The 17,938-nt window shown below is 35.1% G+C and overlaps 1 protein-coding gene across 9 annotated transcripts in view; it reads right to left on the bottom strand.

Moving 5' to 3' along the window:
- Nucleotides 1–501: 501 nt before the first annotated feature.
- The window catches only part of CCNT2 (cyclin T2), a 40,903-nt gene continuing 23,466 nt past the window's right edge, over nucleotides 502–17,938 (bottom strand). For 3 of the 9 annotated variants that reach the window (XM_045479610.1, XM_045479611.1, XM_045479614.1), the window contains 5 exons: nucleotides 16,219–16,281; nucleotides 13,018–13,063; nucleotides 11,247–11,410; nucleotides 7,203–7,273; nucleotides 502–6,680 (listed from right to left, as the gene is read on the bottom strand). In XM_045479610.1, coding sequence (XP_045335566.1) covers nucleotides 5,253–6,680; nucleotides 7,203–7,273; nucleotides 11,247–11,410; nucleotides 13,018–13,063; nucleotides 16,219–16,281 — 1,772 coding nt within the window. In that variant the 3' untranslated portion in view covers nucleotides 502–5,252. The other 6 variants (XM_045479613.1, XM_045479612.1, XM_045479616.1 and 3 more) reach the window with 5 other exon arrangements.

Here is a 17,938-nt window from a genome sequence, read left to right as displayed (position 1 = left end):
TCCCCTTCCAGATAACTGCAATTCCTCTTTGCTTTTTGGGGAGTTGATGCAACAGTTTAACCAAGAAAACCACAAAGTATGAATCAGAACGAACTGAAATTCTAGAAACAGTAGGCATGTAGTTTAATACACACCTAAGTTTAATGCACCTGGACTGGGCTTCCTCATTCCCTCCGATATCTAAAATATACCTCTGGCAAGATTCTCTTCAATGCCATCTATTCTCTTTAGCCTTCCCTCCTTAGCTTCACAACCCTAAGAATAGGTACATTTTGTAGGTAAGGAAATCAAGGCACAAAGTCAACTAATTCACCCAAGGATATCAGCTAAGTGGTGGGTCTGGGACGAGAATATGGACAATCTGAATGAGAGAACACACTCCTTGATTATATGAAGTTACTCAGATAAAGAGAAACTTACATTAAGGTCTGATTTCCCACATTTCCCAGGGACTGAAAATTATCTCTGATTCACATTAACAAGACATGTTAGAGCCTTGGATTGACATTTTCAATAAACACATTTTATTAATAATTCCTCGTAATAGATACGGAGCTGAAATTCAATGACTAATCAAATTCATGCCACATATACACATTCCTGTTTTGGATTTTCTATTAGCAAACACCCTATTCAGTAGTCCTTGGGGGTTTTGAGTACATTCAGAAAACAAAATCCCAATCGTTGCTGACAACAAATGAGTACATGTGAGGTTTTACAAACCAAGTAGATCCACTTGAAAAACACACCTTGAAAGAAAGAACGTACTCATTACTTAACAAACAACAGGCAATCAAATTAAACCAACTACTAAACAAATTTTAAGGAAGGCTTCCTCCCAAAAGCTTGAAATAAAGGAAATTAGCCCTCAGAATTTCCTTTGGGGTTAAAGAATCACAGGGAATGGGTTACCTCACCTTGATGAAAACACAATTACTCGTAGCTGGAGCCACACAACCTTCAATGTGTCTTGCTTATCAACCTAGTCTAAAGAATCTGTCAGGTGAAAATAGATACTAGTAAACTACATAGAAAAGAGTTAAGAGGAGTCACAGAAACAAAAGCTGGCAGCGCACACATCAACATTGTGGAATAAAAAATAGATGCACGGCATCAGACCTCAAACACTGAGCATTCCAGTCCCACTGGCAAGATCATCTCTATTATAAAGACAGACGTTTCCAAGGCAAACTTCCCTTACAAAACAAGCAAACTTCTATTTGACTTACATACATCATCTTACAGCAATCAAATTTCAGATCTTAACGTAACTGTGAATTCTCAATACGATGGTATCGTAACTTCACACCCTAGGACGCGAGAGACAGAATGCGCTGTTTTCTAAATCACCTGTCATAAATACATGGGTACACAAAATTAACAAGTATCATTCTGTTAGCTCAGTTAATGCAAGTTACCTGGGCATGGGATTAACTGATCCTTCATCTGTAAATACAGTTAGCAAACCCTATTGCCTTCCAAGAAAGCCTCTTGAGCAAGAGACTGCTGAATCAAGAATTCTTCCACAAGAGCCCTCTAATGTTTCTCAGCAAAGAGATCTTCAAAGTGCACAGTACTAGGCAAGAAACAACTGCTCACTGATTAGATAAAATTTGGGAATGATGAGGTGTCTTGAGAACGTAACTGTCTTCCTTTAGAGATACTACTACCATGTAAACAAACAAACAAACCCCAAAACAACCCTCCTTATTTCCGTAGTAAATGCAAAATACCCTAAAATAGCTGATCAACCAAAGATAATTCTACAGTACACAACAGTGATGCATAGGCAAGCAGTGGTTTATCTCTAAGGTTGGTTAAAGAATAAAAATCAGCAATTTAAATTCTCAAATCTAACCAAAAAATGTGCTCAAAATGCTTTAAGGCAAGGCAACTGGTAACTAACAAACACATTTAAAATTTGGTTCTCTGAAGGAGACTAGTCATCTCGTTAAGTTGGAGGAGGGTAGGCCAAAAATATAAGGTCTCCTACCCTAATTATAACCTGTTGGTAACAAAGTGATGCAAGCACCTCTCACATGGCATGGAAGAAATGTGGATCAACGATTCTAACCAGAATGCATCTGCACATGCAGAGAAAGACCAAGACGCACCTTTAACTGCTTCCAAAGACAAACCTAAGAAACGAACCTCAGGTAAAACAAGAAGGAATTGGGGCAATTTGCAAGGTTGTACCACTAAAGGATATCACCACTAGTTTGGTTAAGCAGGCCTCCAAGAATGTCTCAGTGAAAAACAAACTCTCCTTTGCTTTTTGGTTCCGAAAGCATATTTTAAAGTAGCTAAGGCAAATATATAGGGGGGCACAGCTCAATACTGGAAAACTACTTAGAGAGGTAGAAGTAAAGCCTTTCTATGCAATGTGCTTCTGCATAAAGGTAAGAAAACTATGACCTAGGGAAAAGACAACTAAAAAAATGAATCACTCTTTTAAAGGATGTTTAAAGATAATGCTTTTTAATATTTCAAATATTTAAAAAAAATCTCATCAAAAATGTAAATCACCTTAACAGTACTTTGCACATGTGGAATTTCATACCTAAATTTGATGATACTATTTTGGTTTACTTATGGCTACTTACAAAAAGACTCGGTAATAACGTCCATTCATTGGAGTCTTTTTCTTTGGTTGAGCCTATTGGGACTAGGCTGATGAACTATTTTATGCAAATGAGATGAGTAAAGCAAATTAACAGTAATATGAGTAATAGGGGTTTTCATTTAATGGAAATGAAACTTAAAAGGATTTTCATATTCATCCCCACGGTGCATTTGGAAGCTATAATCCTGTTCAGAGGTTAAAGAGTTTGAATAGCTCACACAATCCTGTACAAATTACAACTGGCTGCCCTTTAATAAATAAAGTCATCGTAAAGAATTACATTTACAGAGTGAAAAGTGAATACATAGCATTTCAAATTCAATTCTGGAAGTACTAATAAGTACTGACCCATAACAATATATACTAGCTACCTTTTAAACTGTCCATCATTAGCACCAATAAAGATTCAACAAAATTACCTTTATTCCCACATCTCGAAACAGTTCTGCAAATTCTTAGTGAAGTTTAAGTATAGTCACAGACCTTAAATATTCACATTGTTTCTATGTCATACTGAAAATAAGTTCACTACTTTTTGGATACTCTTTACAAAATCTTATTAAAATTCCTGGTATTATCATCCCCAATTATACAGTAGCACAACCACCCTATGTCGTTTCACATGATAGCTCCTTAGAGGTTTCACATCTAAATTACCAAGAACAAAACCCTTCCCTCCCTCATCTTGCACTCAGCTTAATTCTATACTAGTCCTCGAATTATGTACCACTGTAAAAGTAGAACTGTATCAAAATTACTGTGTTTATGGATACAATAATATGCCATACAGAGCAACAAAGTTACACGTAATGACAAAGATTACTAAAGTTATGCAAGACAAGAACAAATGTTAGGACATGCTCCCTAGGCAAAGTCCCTGGAAAGAGGCTCCTAGTATCCTAAGTTCAAATAGCATTGACAAAATAATGAACAATTATCTTAAAAAAAATTATAGAGCTACTGGCAAATTAAGTAATTGCTAAATAAAGTAGAGCACGAGATTAAACTCTAATATTTACAACTGCAACATACTTGAGTAAAATTACAATTGTGCACGTATCAGTGGCTTTTTAACAAAAATAATTCATATACATAAAGGAAAAAATTAAGACAGTTTTTAGTTCAACAAAAGTTGAATTCACCCCATCTAAAGATACTCAACAGCTCAAAGATTTACCACAGAATAAATTCAAGATTAGCTGAGAAACTGGAGCCACATTATTGGTGTTTCAGACAAATTTTAAACAAGTTAAAGTCTATTGTTTGTTCAGAAGTTAGATGACTGTGCAAACCTGACCTCAACAGGAATATACTGGGATGTGCAACAAACGGAAAACCTCCACTAGCTGTTCACCCGGAGGCTAACCCTTTTTTCTCACAGAGCTTCTTGGTAACAACCATAAGCTGTATATATAGGTACAATGCACAGTCAATGATCTTTTCTTTGTATTTATTGTTAGAAGAATATAAAAGAACCGAGAGAGCAACAGGTTTAATTTCATTTCTATAAGGAAGACTGCATTTACCTGAAAAAGAAATATGGCATCACACACGAACACACTTCAGGGGAGGAGTATGTTTAAGAATATGGTGTCATTCTGAACACTAAAGGAAAAGCAATCCCTGTTTACTGGTAAAATATGTAGTGTTAAAGTTCTTTATTTAAGAAAAAAACTTACTAATTCTTCACTATATAAGTTTTTGTGAGTTTAGTTTTCAAATCACAGTAATCTACATAACCATTATTAACAGCTCTGTGTTTATAGTACTGCAACAAGCCAACACACATTTAAAATGCACTTCACATCAAGAGTATGTAAACTTTATTTTTTCCTCTTCAAGCCTTCAGAAAAGTAGGGGCTATTTCAGCAGCCAACCTGGTCAGAAGCTCTGAAGGCAAAAGTTCAGTGCCTCACAGTGTAAATAAATGACCATCTGTGGCACTGCATACCCATCTGTAGTGAAGTGTCCCCCTTCAGTGGCTTCCAGTAAGGCCTAGAGTTTAAGGTTAACATGAAAAAGTGCCACCTTTGTTTTAGATTAGTGATGGACTCGGACAAGATAAAATAAAGTTATATTGTTATACTTACAAGCAGCTCCAATCCTGAGTATTTATGGTAATATCTAAACATACAAAAATGTATGTACATTTTTCTCCACTTTCTTGTAAACAGTTGTCAGTATACTGTTTTATCCCTTTATCATCGAAACATGCAAATCATACATACAAGTATAAATACACAAAAAGAAAACAATTTACACTCATTCGAAAGCCAAGCAACAACATAAAATAGCTACAGTATTCAAATTATAAATAATGAATGCTTGAGGCATCTTATATTCCTAGAAGCAGCCAGCCATTCATCCTAATGTTCTTAGCTGCAATTGTAGAAATACTGAGTTTTGCACCTTCCATGCTTTTACAGTATTTATAACACTATCATATGTGGAGATAAAGACTTGTTTACTATAATCTCTTCTTTTCAGAATGAAGAATAAAGCAGCACTTACAAATATTGAAACAGTGGCAGCAATAGCAGGTGTCACCACTGCTAGATCAGGAGGAAGTTTTCCATTCTAACCATTTTTAAATTAAAAAAGTAAAGGAAAAATGGACCTAAACAAATGATTACATGTTCATTCCTTGGGCACTTAACAGCGAGTCCAGCATGTCGAATGTGTCTTTGTAGTCCATATGCTGGCTGTTTGTACTGTACTCGTGATTGCCATCAGGACCGTTGGTCTCCACTGGCTTCTTGTCCAGTTTCACGAGGGTGCTGAGATGTCCGTAGCCCACCTGGTATGTGACAGGGGGAGGAGGGGGTAAGGGATGGTTAAAAACAGAGTTGTGAGAGGATATATACTGCTTAACAGAGGAGGAAGAACTAGATGAACTACCTGAACTTTTCGAACTTTTGCTCATTTTGGAGTGATGGTTGTGAGATGCATCATTGACATGCAGCTTCTTCCTCGAAGAGCTGGAACTAGAGGAAATGCCATCACTGCTCAGGCCAACAGGACTCCTCAGAACAGTGGGTGGGATTCCATCGGCACTGTGTTTACTGCCACCGCTGCTGCTGCCACTGTGGGAGTGGGAATGCTTGTGCCCGCTGGGGTGGTGGCGGTTCGCGGCATGGTCCTTGTGCTTCTCCTTATGGTCTCTGCTAACATGTGGGCTGGAATGCTTGCTCTTCCCGCTGCCCTCGTCAGAAGAGCTATGTCTTTCTGAGGAAGCAACTTTTATTTTCATTTTCAGTTCTTCCTTACTGGCACTCTTATCAGCGGGTGGTATAGGAATCCGTAATTTCAGCGATCCACTCTTTTCCTTCTTATCCACTGTGTATTTTTCAGGTTTTTCGGGGTTTGTGATGGGAATTTTCATCTTAATGGGAGAAGTGACAGAACTGCTGCTGGCTGACTGTGACTGCACGTGTTTGTGCTGCTGTTCTATCTGGGCGGCTAGATAATGATCTCTTACATCCAGATCAAGGGTTTCTAGCTTACGCTTTTCTCTGTATTTATCTAAAGACATTTTCTGAGGAATGACTCCAGGAGTAGCAGAAATTGGTCCATGGTGTTTACTGCTCCCTGCTTTCTGAGTATATTCTTGCTTAATGGATGAGTGATCGGAAATTCTGTCAGGTCTGTGATGTGATCCCGAATGCAGTGATACAGAAGGTCCCTGCTGGAAGTTGATGTTGTACTGGCCACCAGACAAAGAGGTCTCTTGTTTCTGTGAATACATCTGTTCTGTCCTTGCTGATTCTGGATGTTGAGGCCATTCTTGGTGTGATGACAAACTGTATGAGGTACTTGGCATTCCTGCTGCTAGCATGGACAGATTATCAGATGTGTGGCTGTCTTGAACAGAAATGTTTCCTGAATTTAGAGGGACTGGTGCAGGGAATGCTGATGTAGAAGGTTTCTGAAAACTTGGGTTTGTAGGCACACCAGTAACACTATCTACTAAAATGGAATTCTGGACCAAAGATGAACCAAGAAGTGGCGTTTCTGAAACTTGTCCATCTACTTTTGGTTTCTTAGCCGCCTGAGTGGCCTATTTAAATAAAACACAAAAGAAGTGATGACAGCAAAGGGATTTAATACAATTTTCTCTGCCTTATAAAAATCTCTATTAAATATATGCAAACAAAACCACCTGGGGTTCAAGGCTTTATGTTGCCAGTAAGTAACTATCTTATTTAGAGGCACAAAAGGGGGCTATATAAAGTGGTAACCGCTGGTTTCAGAGTTAGATACAGGTTAAATCCTAGCCCAGCATTTGAGAAAGTAATTTAACGTGTCTAGGCTTTAATTTGCCCATTTGTCAAATAAGGAGAATATTTCCATTATAATCACTGTGAGAATTAAACAAGAAATTTATAAAGTACTTATTAGCAAAGTCCACTGGACACAGCAGTTGAATAAACTATTGAGTGTATGCAGTTTATGATACACTGTAATTAGTTAGGAATACCGGAAATAAGAATATTTAACCAAAAAATTCAAACTGGTTAGCTATGTACTTGTTAGATAAGTGACAAACTGATATTCTATTAAACCCTGCCAATTCTCTTACCCTCCAGTTTCGAATCCTCTTCAACCTACTAGGTGTTTTCTCCAATATTTGTAGAAACTCATGTGTTAGCTCTAAAAATAAAATTTAAATTTAAAACTTAGAAGGTGTCTTTAGGATTTATATTTCTCTCAAGTGGGCAATATTAAAAAGCGGGCCTCAAGAGTTCATCTACTTCACTATTACCCTCCTACTCAACCTTCAGCAAATAAAGAACTAGACACAGATCTGAACTATTTTCAAAGATGAATCACAGATGAACGGATGAATGAATAAATAAATATCATTCCCCCTGCCCCCATGCTTACTCAGAATCTCTGGAAAATTTAGTAGCATTAAAAAAATTCCCCCCAAATAGAAAATCTTCATTAGGCAAACATCATAGTAATAATTATTGCAGGCAAGATCCATCGATAGATTCTTTAAAACTAATGGGCAGAAGTTTAAAGGAAAAGGAGGTATTTGTATAATCCTAACATACCTTCCTCAAGATATTTAATTACAAAGAGAAGAAGAGTAACTTTACAATGGAGGAACCCAGCAGATACCACCAAGTGATGACCATGGTTATCATTATCACCAGTAAGATATACCCCTTGATATATGAAGGACTCCTTGATAAGGTGCACTGAGTAACGCAAAACCCATTTCCCAGTTATGTGGTATTCTTGCCAAAAATACAAAGTTTCAATTTAATAATGAGAAAACATCAAAGTCCAATTGAGGAACATTCTATAAAATAACTGACCATTATTTTTCAAAATGTCAAGGTCATAAAAAAATGGAAAGATAGAAAAACTCATAGTTTGGAAGGGATTTAAGGGGCACATCAACCAAATGGAACATAGGATCCTAGAACAGAAAAATTGAGGAAATCAAATAAAACTTGTCGTTTAGTTACTACTGTACCAATGTTAATTAATTACTTGGTTTTGATAATCATTTATTATTTTATAAGATGTTAACGTTAGAGAAACCAGGTAAAGGGTATATAGAAACTACTATTTTGTAGTTTAAGTTTAAAATTATTTCAAAGTTAAATGAAAAGAATTCCTCGACCTACACTCATATTCTCCTAGCAATCATTACTATTAACGTATTATTAAAACTACCCTGGGTCATATATTTTTACCTCATTTTTCCCTTAAATTTAGGATCACAGTGAAATGACTCACTTCCAAAATGGTGTGGTTATGGTGAATTATACTTTTCTACCCCCAAATAGTGACATTGACCACTAGGCTATTGACCACTCAAGACAAATATTAATACCAGTCAAATGAATTATAGTATCACATAATATTAATAATGCCAATTCAGTAGAGACTACACAGATTCATTTATTATTTTTTTAGTATACATAGTAAGCTTCTCTGTAAACTACTCTAGGCAAACATGCTAAACTGATAATGAAAATTAAGACCATACAGAATTTATCTTAAAGTAAAAAATATGCAAAAACTTAGCATTTATTATATGTCTATAAGCTGTGATAACTATAACCTGCTCAAGATTCATGAACTTTCTGATTCAGTTTGAATGAAAGCTATCTAATGCCTGGACCACTACTCTTTAATTTCAAACAAATAAGCAAACAAACACCTTTCCACTTGGACACTAATAAATCTAGCAGATACACAATAATTTTGGGTTCAAAATTAACAAGAAATTGTTTTAATTCAATTTCTTTAACAGTGTGGTTGTCAAAGATCAAATGCACATCAAGTTTCTGGTCCAGGGATGCCTGGGTGGCTCAGTCAGTTAAGCGTCCCACTCTTGGTTTTGGCTCATGTCATGATCTCATGGTTCATGGGATAGAGCCCTGCATAGGGCTCTGTGCTGATAGTGCGAAGTCTGCTTGGGATTTACTCTCTCCCGTTCTCTCGGCCCCTCCCCTGCTTGTGCTGCTCTCTCTCAAAATAAATAAATTAAAAAAGTTTTTTGGTCCCAAACCTGCCTACATAGCAGGTATAAAATATAAGGCTTGTTTTTACTTTCTTATTAAATTTTACAATGGACAATCAAAAGAATCTGTCAAATAATCACAGCCAACATATTAGTTATATACACAAAAATCACAGTATGGTCCTTAAAAGAGAGCCTTTTTCTCTCAAGGCTAAGTATACAGAAAAAAATTAAATACAAAAAACAGATGAGGGTTTGTTATTAATTATAAAACAAAAACAACAACAAAAAATATTACAGGCAGGCCAAGTCCAAGCCAAAGCTGTTTTTGGAAGAGTCATTACATGAATTATATCAGTGAACACTGATGCTTCAACACCAGATTCAAATTCAGATATATCTTAAACTTTGTTTTTTCTTTTTTTGTGATCAAAACACCGAGAAAGGCTGCTATACAGCATGTTGAAACTGTCAATGTCTTACATGTCCCAAGATTCATATTCAGTGGCTCTCCAATTTAATAAACTTGAGCCTTTTCAGCACAGAAGCAGATGGTTATTTGGGTGGCCTCTGTCATGTCAAAAAAAAACTTTAAGTACAATTTAGGAGCAGTATAAAAGGCAGATCACTTGCTTTTTGTGACCTTTACTTTAGGACCATGTATATAAACTATTTTTATTCAGACGATGCCTACTTCTTCTCATCTGTTAACTGCCAAAGAAAGATGGAAGCACAGATAACCTAATTTTCAAGTCACAGATGACAAAAAAAAGCGCCCCCCACTGGTTTTTAAAAGATGCCATTTAACTCACTGAAGATTCCTTCTCTTGTTAAACTTTAAAAAACCTCTGGCAATGTAAGGAAAAGAGCATAATCATGTGGCAGTAATATAGTACGAGATACATACACTGGATGAAATTTTTCACGGAGGAAACAAAAATTGAAAATCAAGAGATCTAAAAAGGAGGCATATTTTAGAAAAAAGGAAGACAAACTATCACAATTATGACCTATACCCCCATGTTTGTAAACAAAGTTTTACTGGAACAGCCATATCCATTCATTTACGGATTGCTCATGGTTGCTTTCCAGCTACAGGGGCAGGAGTTGTGTAGTTGGCATAGACCAAAGAGTCTATAAACTCTGAAAGAGTTATTACTATTTGGCTCATCAGAGAAAAGAAACATCTAGCTTACAGAAACATGTTGAAATTTTATTGGAAGATCACATGTGAAACCCAAAGGGGTCTCTATGTAACAGATGTCCTCAATAGGAATAGATATAAATTGTTTTCCCATGAGCTTCAATCTTGCAACAGAAGTTGGGGAAAGCTCACAAAAAGAAGCAGCCGAAAACCTAACAGTATATCTTTTAGGCAAGAAGCATAATCTATTTCCTTTCTGAAATCTACAGTATCTGGCTAAAATGTCTTAATCCCCAAGAATCTCTCCTGCCTCTGGTCAGCTTATTTCTTACCAAAGAAATTTCTTATCAGAAGGCTCAATTCCAGGTTCACAATTTACAGAATCTGCACCCCTGATTTTTTCAATTCATATTTAATAATACAAGGCAACAATGACACACTTCACTGTCAGTGGAACTACAGAACAAGGAATGTTACCCTGAAAATACCTTTAGTTCATAGCTTCACATCTTCTACAATAAATTATACCCGACTTTGAGATTCTTGCATTGTCAACCTATAGCATTATAAATCATAATGTTTTTTGAGAAGTCCTGATAGGGCTATAGATATTCATTGGTGGTTAAAATATGTTCAAGTTTTTATTTTTTAGTTGTTTTTCTTTAGGCTAACAAATCCTTATTTTCATCCTGTTCACTTGATCGTGTAAATTATACTTTTAAATTCTATTACCAAATTGTTAAAATGAAATTATAGTTATGTTTTTGAGGAATCTTTTGAAACACAAACAAATATTAATAAAGAGATCTGGGATTAATATCAAAATAACTACAGGGGGACAGGGAGATGCTGGATTGGCCAGAATCGGTAACTGTTCACTTAAGTATGAGTCTACGGAGACTCGCTATTTTCAAACCTATACAAAAGTAGGTAGAATTTTCCATAATAAAAAAATATTTTCAATGTAAAAAAAAAAAAATTTCTTTTTCTCTACTTACCATCTAGTAATTCTAGAGTAACTGTAGGGTCGACATATTCCCACCAATGTTTTCCATCAGTTGACACAGGAATCTCCCAATTGGACCATTTGCAAGCCAAATGAATACATACACATGCTATCACTGTTGGTTTGTACTGAAGACAGAAGGTGGTAAGGTGTAGACTGTTGTGGAGCAGGTTTGAAAACGAAGAACCATAGTAATTCAAGTATGTAAAACAAAGAAAAACATTTACCAGTAAGATTAGAGCACAAACATAATTATAAAGGTTTTCTTCAAGTCGAGTATAAACCTTATTTTTAAATTAAAAGCTAACACTATAGTTATAAAATTCTAATACTAGATTATGAACATTCTCCACACTGTGACTCCCAGAGCATTATATTAATATTTTAACAATAGTAATATATTAATATTTCTAAATTTTGAAGTACTTTTACTTCTTTATAAAAGGAGGGGAAGACATATTTCTAATAATCAGCATAAACAAGTGTGACATCTTAATTTTTTGTGGTATTTTTGCTTCTTTTGTAATGTCATGGCAAAAAAGTAAAGAAAAAGCAGAAGATTCTCCATAAAACTGCCAAGTAATTTCAACATCACATTACAGAATGAAGTCAGAATCAGGGATTCCACCATTTGATGTGGGTTAACAGAATTCTCAAGTAAGTTAAAGAGAATCTAACACTTATCTATGTAAACCTCTGTCTTTTCAGCAAAGCCACAGAGAAAACTTACCTTTTGCTGAACAGCTTCAAGGCCCAATGTTGCTAAATACTATAAAAATGCTACTTTTCTCCTTCCACTTTATGTCCCAAATTTGGGCATGTGATAACACGTTACAGCATGCCTTTTCTAACCAAAGTTTTAAATTTAGTACTTTCTTTTTGTCGTTCAAAACTCCTAGGGATAGGAGTTAAATCCCAACAACATATACCTAAGAAAATATATTGGTATTTGCCAATCCAAAGTTTTAAATAAAAGTTAAAACAGTGTCACAAGAAATTAAGGACCATACAATGCTACTTTGGTGCCCTCCTCCCCAATGACCCATTTAAAAAACAAATTTAAGGCATTCATATAGTCAATCCAGAACAGAATTATGTATTAGATATTAAATGCTTTAAAAAATTATTCTTTCAGTTCAGTTCAGAATTGATGGAGATGAAAAATGTTCATCAACTGCAAACCCACACCAAAATTTTTATGTAAAATGAAAAGGAAGTTAAGTTTTCTTAAAGTAAAAATTGTATTTCTGCAAATCTAGGCACTGACAGGACTTGGCTAGTTCTGATTTACTACTAGTGGGTATTATCTGGAAAAAAACCCAAGTTATATAAATTTTATTTATTAAAAAAACTTTAATGATTAAAGTTAAAATTGGATCAATGTGAAATTTAAAAAAAATGTCATTTAACTATAATTGTAAACTAGAAATAGCTTTATACTTACCAAGTTGCTCGAATTTCTACGTTAAGTTTAGCTCTTTGTAATCTTTAGCTGCTATTCAGGCTACCAATTTTAGACTTATGCACTCACAAATCGAGAATATGTCATCAGAAAGCACCACTACACTTCACAATGTGCATTTAACCCCTCTGTGCCAAAAGTCCCTTGTACAATACACCGCAAAGCAGACAGGAAGGTACCACCACAGTAGATGGTCCAGTCTCCTGTTGCAACAAGGGTAAGAGACACATTGAGGGGGCCCTGCATTAAAGGAAGCTATAGTGTGCTACAACAGTGCAACAAAGAGGGTCAGGATAACAACCTGTTGGTAGCCATGAAATAGGATGTCTGTGCCAAATCCTTGCTTGCTGTAAGAAAAGAAAAAAAAAAAACGAAGACAATACTGTCAGCTCTAATGTGCTATCATCAAAAAGTTCTCAACACAACAAAAACTTCAAAGTTTTGTACACAAAAAGTAAATTTTACTTACTACTTACAAATATCACAAGAGCGCCATCATTTTCTATACTACTGAAAATCTTCAACAACATTCACTCAAATGTTTCTTGCTATCCCCCAAAGATCTGAGAAACAAGCCGATTTGCTTTTAGCTAGCCAGTTACAAGGGCTAAACTTGTTACTAAGTTAAGCATCTAGTCAGCTAAAAGTTGCAATAAAGCATTCTCCTGGATTTAAAAAAAAAAAGAAGAAGAAGAAGAAGAAAAGATTTTGAAGTCTAGTACAAAATACAAAGAGTTGCCTGCCAGACTTAATCCTCAGTCATCATATTTAAGTTGGCTTAAGTACTTCCATCCAAAGAAAAGAAAACAAAACAAACCCCCACCCCCCAAACTCAAGACAGCACAAACTGCTGTTTTTCATGCTACTAAGCATCAACAGAGAATTAACAACCTAGAAACATCCCAAGGGCGTAGATATAGAAAACTCCACTGCATATATATTTCTTACAGTATCCAATTGTCAACTTTAGAAAAGATACACATACTCTAGGCAATCAGGATGCTTCAGCACTGGTCCCCAAAAGAAAAGCAATTTTTAACAACTAGTTTAAGTCATGGAAACTGAAAATAGTAGTACCCCGCTCACTTTTTTTCTGCTTTCTTATTCTTCCCAACGGGGATTCTTTTGCTATAATTTCCCTTTTCCCCCAATTACATTCATAATCATTGATGTACCTTTCCCCTCTGCTCACCTAGGATCAGTTCACCTCAACTCACCCCTCTCTAACAGGCCTCAAATTCTTTGCCCTCTATTTTTATTCGTGGCACCTGTAATCCCTGCTGCCCCATGTGGATCACCAACATAAGGTATACAAAAGGGATTTGGGCTTAGCAGAGTTGTGCTAAGGAAGAGTGTCAAAGCATCAGATGTCTTGGAGGCAGTGTGACTTATGTATGGCATTCTTTCCTGGTGGGGAGGGAAGGAGAAATCACAGAAATGAAAGGTCCCTGTAAAATGACATTAGCCAATTCTTCAGCAAAGTAGCATAATATCAACTTTCTCATCTTGGGGTGGGGGTGGTGGGGAGAACCTTAAAGAAACCAAACCACTACTACCCCCCATCCCCACAAAGAATCAAAATATGTAGAGAAGGAAGTAAAAATAATTTTAAATTGCCATAGCAGTTTTCACCTCAGAATATATCTAAATTCAAAATAACCTATTAATAATCAGTGTGCAACACAGGAAGAATGCAGGAAAAATGTTCTTTTGTTAGCAGAAAGTTATAACAAAGAAAACAGACACCAAACATGAAACAATGTTTTTAAATGGAGTGAGATGTAAACCATAGTTACCTGAAATGTTAGTCAGACAAAATGAAGTTAAACATATATAAAATTTGCACTACAATTTAAGAATTGATCACATTTTAAACATTAACAACAAAAAATTAGATTTAAGTATTCTGTTTTGGATAAAATATCAAATTTGCAGTTTTTGTGAATGTTTTTAAAACTTACTATTCAACTTTGCAAATGAATGGACTTCATGTCTCTAGCTTTAGATATATGGGAACACGTACAACAGCTACTAAACTTTAAGGATCTTAACGATGACTCAAATGTCACTATAATACCAAGCTGAAAATCCAGTTTCATTTCCTACTAAGTGTGTGTGTGAAGTATCTGTGTATATGTATTTTAAGCTATAAAAATGTCTTTCTTCACCAGGCTTAGTTTAGAGCAAAGTTATATGGCTCTCCATTATTCTAACAGAAATAGCTTACTCTAAGGCTTTTTTTTTTAATTCAACATGTACACTAGTTATCTATATGAATTCTATACTACACTGTAATTCGGTGGATAAAAATGTGCTATCAATCATATTCAGATAACCCTGAAGAACAGGAACCATAATTAAATATGTTCTACTTTGCAAGTCATAACAGGTGCTAGCTATTAAAAACCAAAAATAAACAAACAAGGTACTTTCTTTCAGAAGTCCAGTTCTGAACAATGACACTGTGGCAACAGGTTTGTTTGTTTTAAATATAGCCATTAACATAATAAAATCCTACGTAGGTATATGAATTCAATTTAAAATGAATAAAATGTGAGACTTTCAGGTAAACACTAAAAATCAAAAAAGGCCTTCAAAAGTCTTACCCATTCTGTTTAGAATAAACCTAAAGAAAAGAAGTCTGGTGGTAAAAGAATGAAACTGCAAAATTTAATTTTCAAAAAAGAATAACAGAAAAAGGCACACTGAAGGTTCCAAGTGGTTGCTCTTAGTACAGTAACACTTCAAATGGCAAACAGGAAAGAAGAAGTAAGAAGTAGTGTAACAACATGCAACTATGTAAAAAATATTTCTAGGGATACATGAACAGATACATAGAATTCATTAACAAGAGTAGAAAAGTGTGTACCACATGCTTTATAAGCAGTAAAGCAAATAAAAAAAAGTTCCTACTCCTGTTTTAAAAGGCTTAAAAGGCACATCACATGCTGCCTGTATCATACTATATACTTCCCCATTACACACAAAAAGGAAATTATTTTTAGAAATGCTACAGAACTTTGAAAAATGTATTAAATCTGTTGTTTTCAAATGAATATGGGGAAAACATTTCCAAAGTGGCAAATCTGCTAAGACAATTTTTATCTGAAAGACATGAGGATGGCCTCCAAATTCTTAAACTGTCATCATTTTCCTAGAGGTCAATGAAAGTTTGACAGAAACCAGAAATTTTCTGTGTGTATGTGTTAATGGTCAACTTCTTAAACATTAACTAAAATGGGAACTGGCTTATTAGCCTAATAAGTAGGTTGAGAGAGTCCTATTAATTGGAAGCCCTCTAGTTTTTTTACTGAAAGATTCTCACCTAAGTTTAAAGGAAGCTAATTCACCACATACAGAAGAAGATGATGAGGTAGATGTAGAACAACAAAAGATGTTGCTTCAAAATGGTATTTCCCCCATTTTAATAAAACTCATTCAAATCAATTATAGACAATAAAAAGTATTAACACTTAATTCAGAAATTTCAAAGATCACTTACCTCTTACTAATTGGGTACATTTCACCACATCTGTGTGTGGATGTTCAATGGTGATCTCAAAACCTGAAATGAAAAGCACTTTTTTTCCCAATCACTTATCACACTACAATACTTGACTGAGAAATGCCATTCATCAGCACAACCATAAATGTATAATATATTGTTCATTATTAAAAAGATCCAAAGGCAAAGTTATTTTCTGTCACTGACATGCTCATTATACCATCAACGATGAGAAATAATTTCTTTTCAAAAACAATGTCCACTTAGGAAAACTGATAGCAAAGTTATTTATAGGTTACAGTAATAGTTATTAAAAATTCTGATTTACAATTAATTACGATTACCCTCAGGTTAAAAACAAACTGAAATATATGAAAAATACAACCATTAATAAAAACTCAATTACATAATATATATATATACATATAGGTTTTGAGAGAGAGAGCACATGCATGTGAGTGGGGGAGGGAGAGAGAGAATCTTAAGCAGGTTCCATGCTCAGCACAGAGCTTGACGCAAGGTTCAATCCCACAACTCTAGGATCATGACCTGAGCCAAAATCAAGAGGCGGATGATCAACTGACTGAGCCACCCAGGTGTCCATGTAATATATTTTTAAAATGTATTCCAACTCTCCTTTTTATAAGATGTAAAAAGGGTATGTTTAATAAATATAATCTGCCCCATAGTGGGAAGAAAGACCATTTCAATGATTTATGGTCCTCTTATTTTCTTAGTATGCCTTAAATCAAAGGGTTTCAACCAGTTAGTTTATAACTACGTTTCATTAATAATAAAGTGATTAAGACAAGTAAACCTTGTAGCCTCAAGATTCTTTAAATCACTTTTTCTAAAACCAAAGATAAAATGCTGAAAGAGCTTTTAATGTCTATTCAACCCTTAGGTAAGGCAGGCTTTTTTCTTTTTTTTTTTAAACAGTGGAGGTCGTTGGGGTGCCTGAGTGGCTCAGTCAGTTGAGTGTCCTGACTTCGGCTCAGGTCACGCACGGTTCTTGAGTTCGAGCCCCGCGTCCTGCTCTGTGCTGCAGCTCAGAGCCTGCTTCAGATTCTGTATCTCCCTCTCTGCTCCTCCCCTGCGCACACTCTGTCTCTCTCTCAAAACTAAAGATTAAAAAAAAAATTTTTTTAAAGTGGAGGTCACATCTAGCATCTTCAGAAGCAGTAAACGAGTGACATCCTAATACACAGGTAATCTAGATTTATAAAGTTGTTGTGTGATCTATTTATATTTCTACTGTAATTAAACCTGCAAAACCATACTTTAATCAAAGCCAGAGGTGTATACTGTCAATTATAATGTTCCCCTTAAAATAATATAATTTTCCTTTCAAACTTTATTACACAAGTCTTTATAAATTTCATATTTATATAATTTTATATAAAAAATAACATGCTAAGTGAGTGGATTTGGTGAGAATAAGATTTTCACTTTTATTTTTGTATCTTTTTATACTATTACAACATCAAATAAGTTGTATCTATTTCAAACAAACTACTTTTCTAATAAAAAGAATCTGTCATGATGGGAGACTATTACTGCACTTCTCTTCAATGATTGGGAATGGAGTAACATATGAAATAACTACCATAACGAATAATGGCTATTTATGACATATACACCATGTAGTCATTTTTTATACATTATCTCTCATTCTTAAGTTCATAATGTTAAGACTTAAGACATTATTACTCTATCC

Source organism: Leopardus geoffroyi, chromosome C1 (assembly GCF_018350155.1).
Source record: "Leopardus geoffroyi isolate Oge1 chromosome C1, O.geoffroyi_Oge1_pat1.0, whole genome shotgun sequence".
In the NCBI taxonomy this organism is placed as follows: Eukaryota; Metazoa; Chordata; class Mammalia; order Carnivora; family Felidae; genus Leopardus; species Leopardus geoffroyi.
This window is presented reverse-complemented; position numbering and strand designations above follow the sequence as displayed.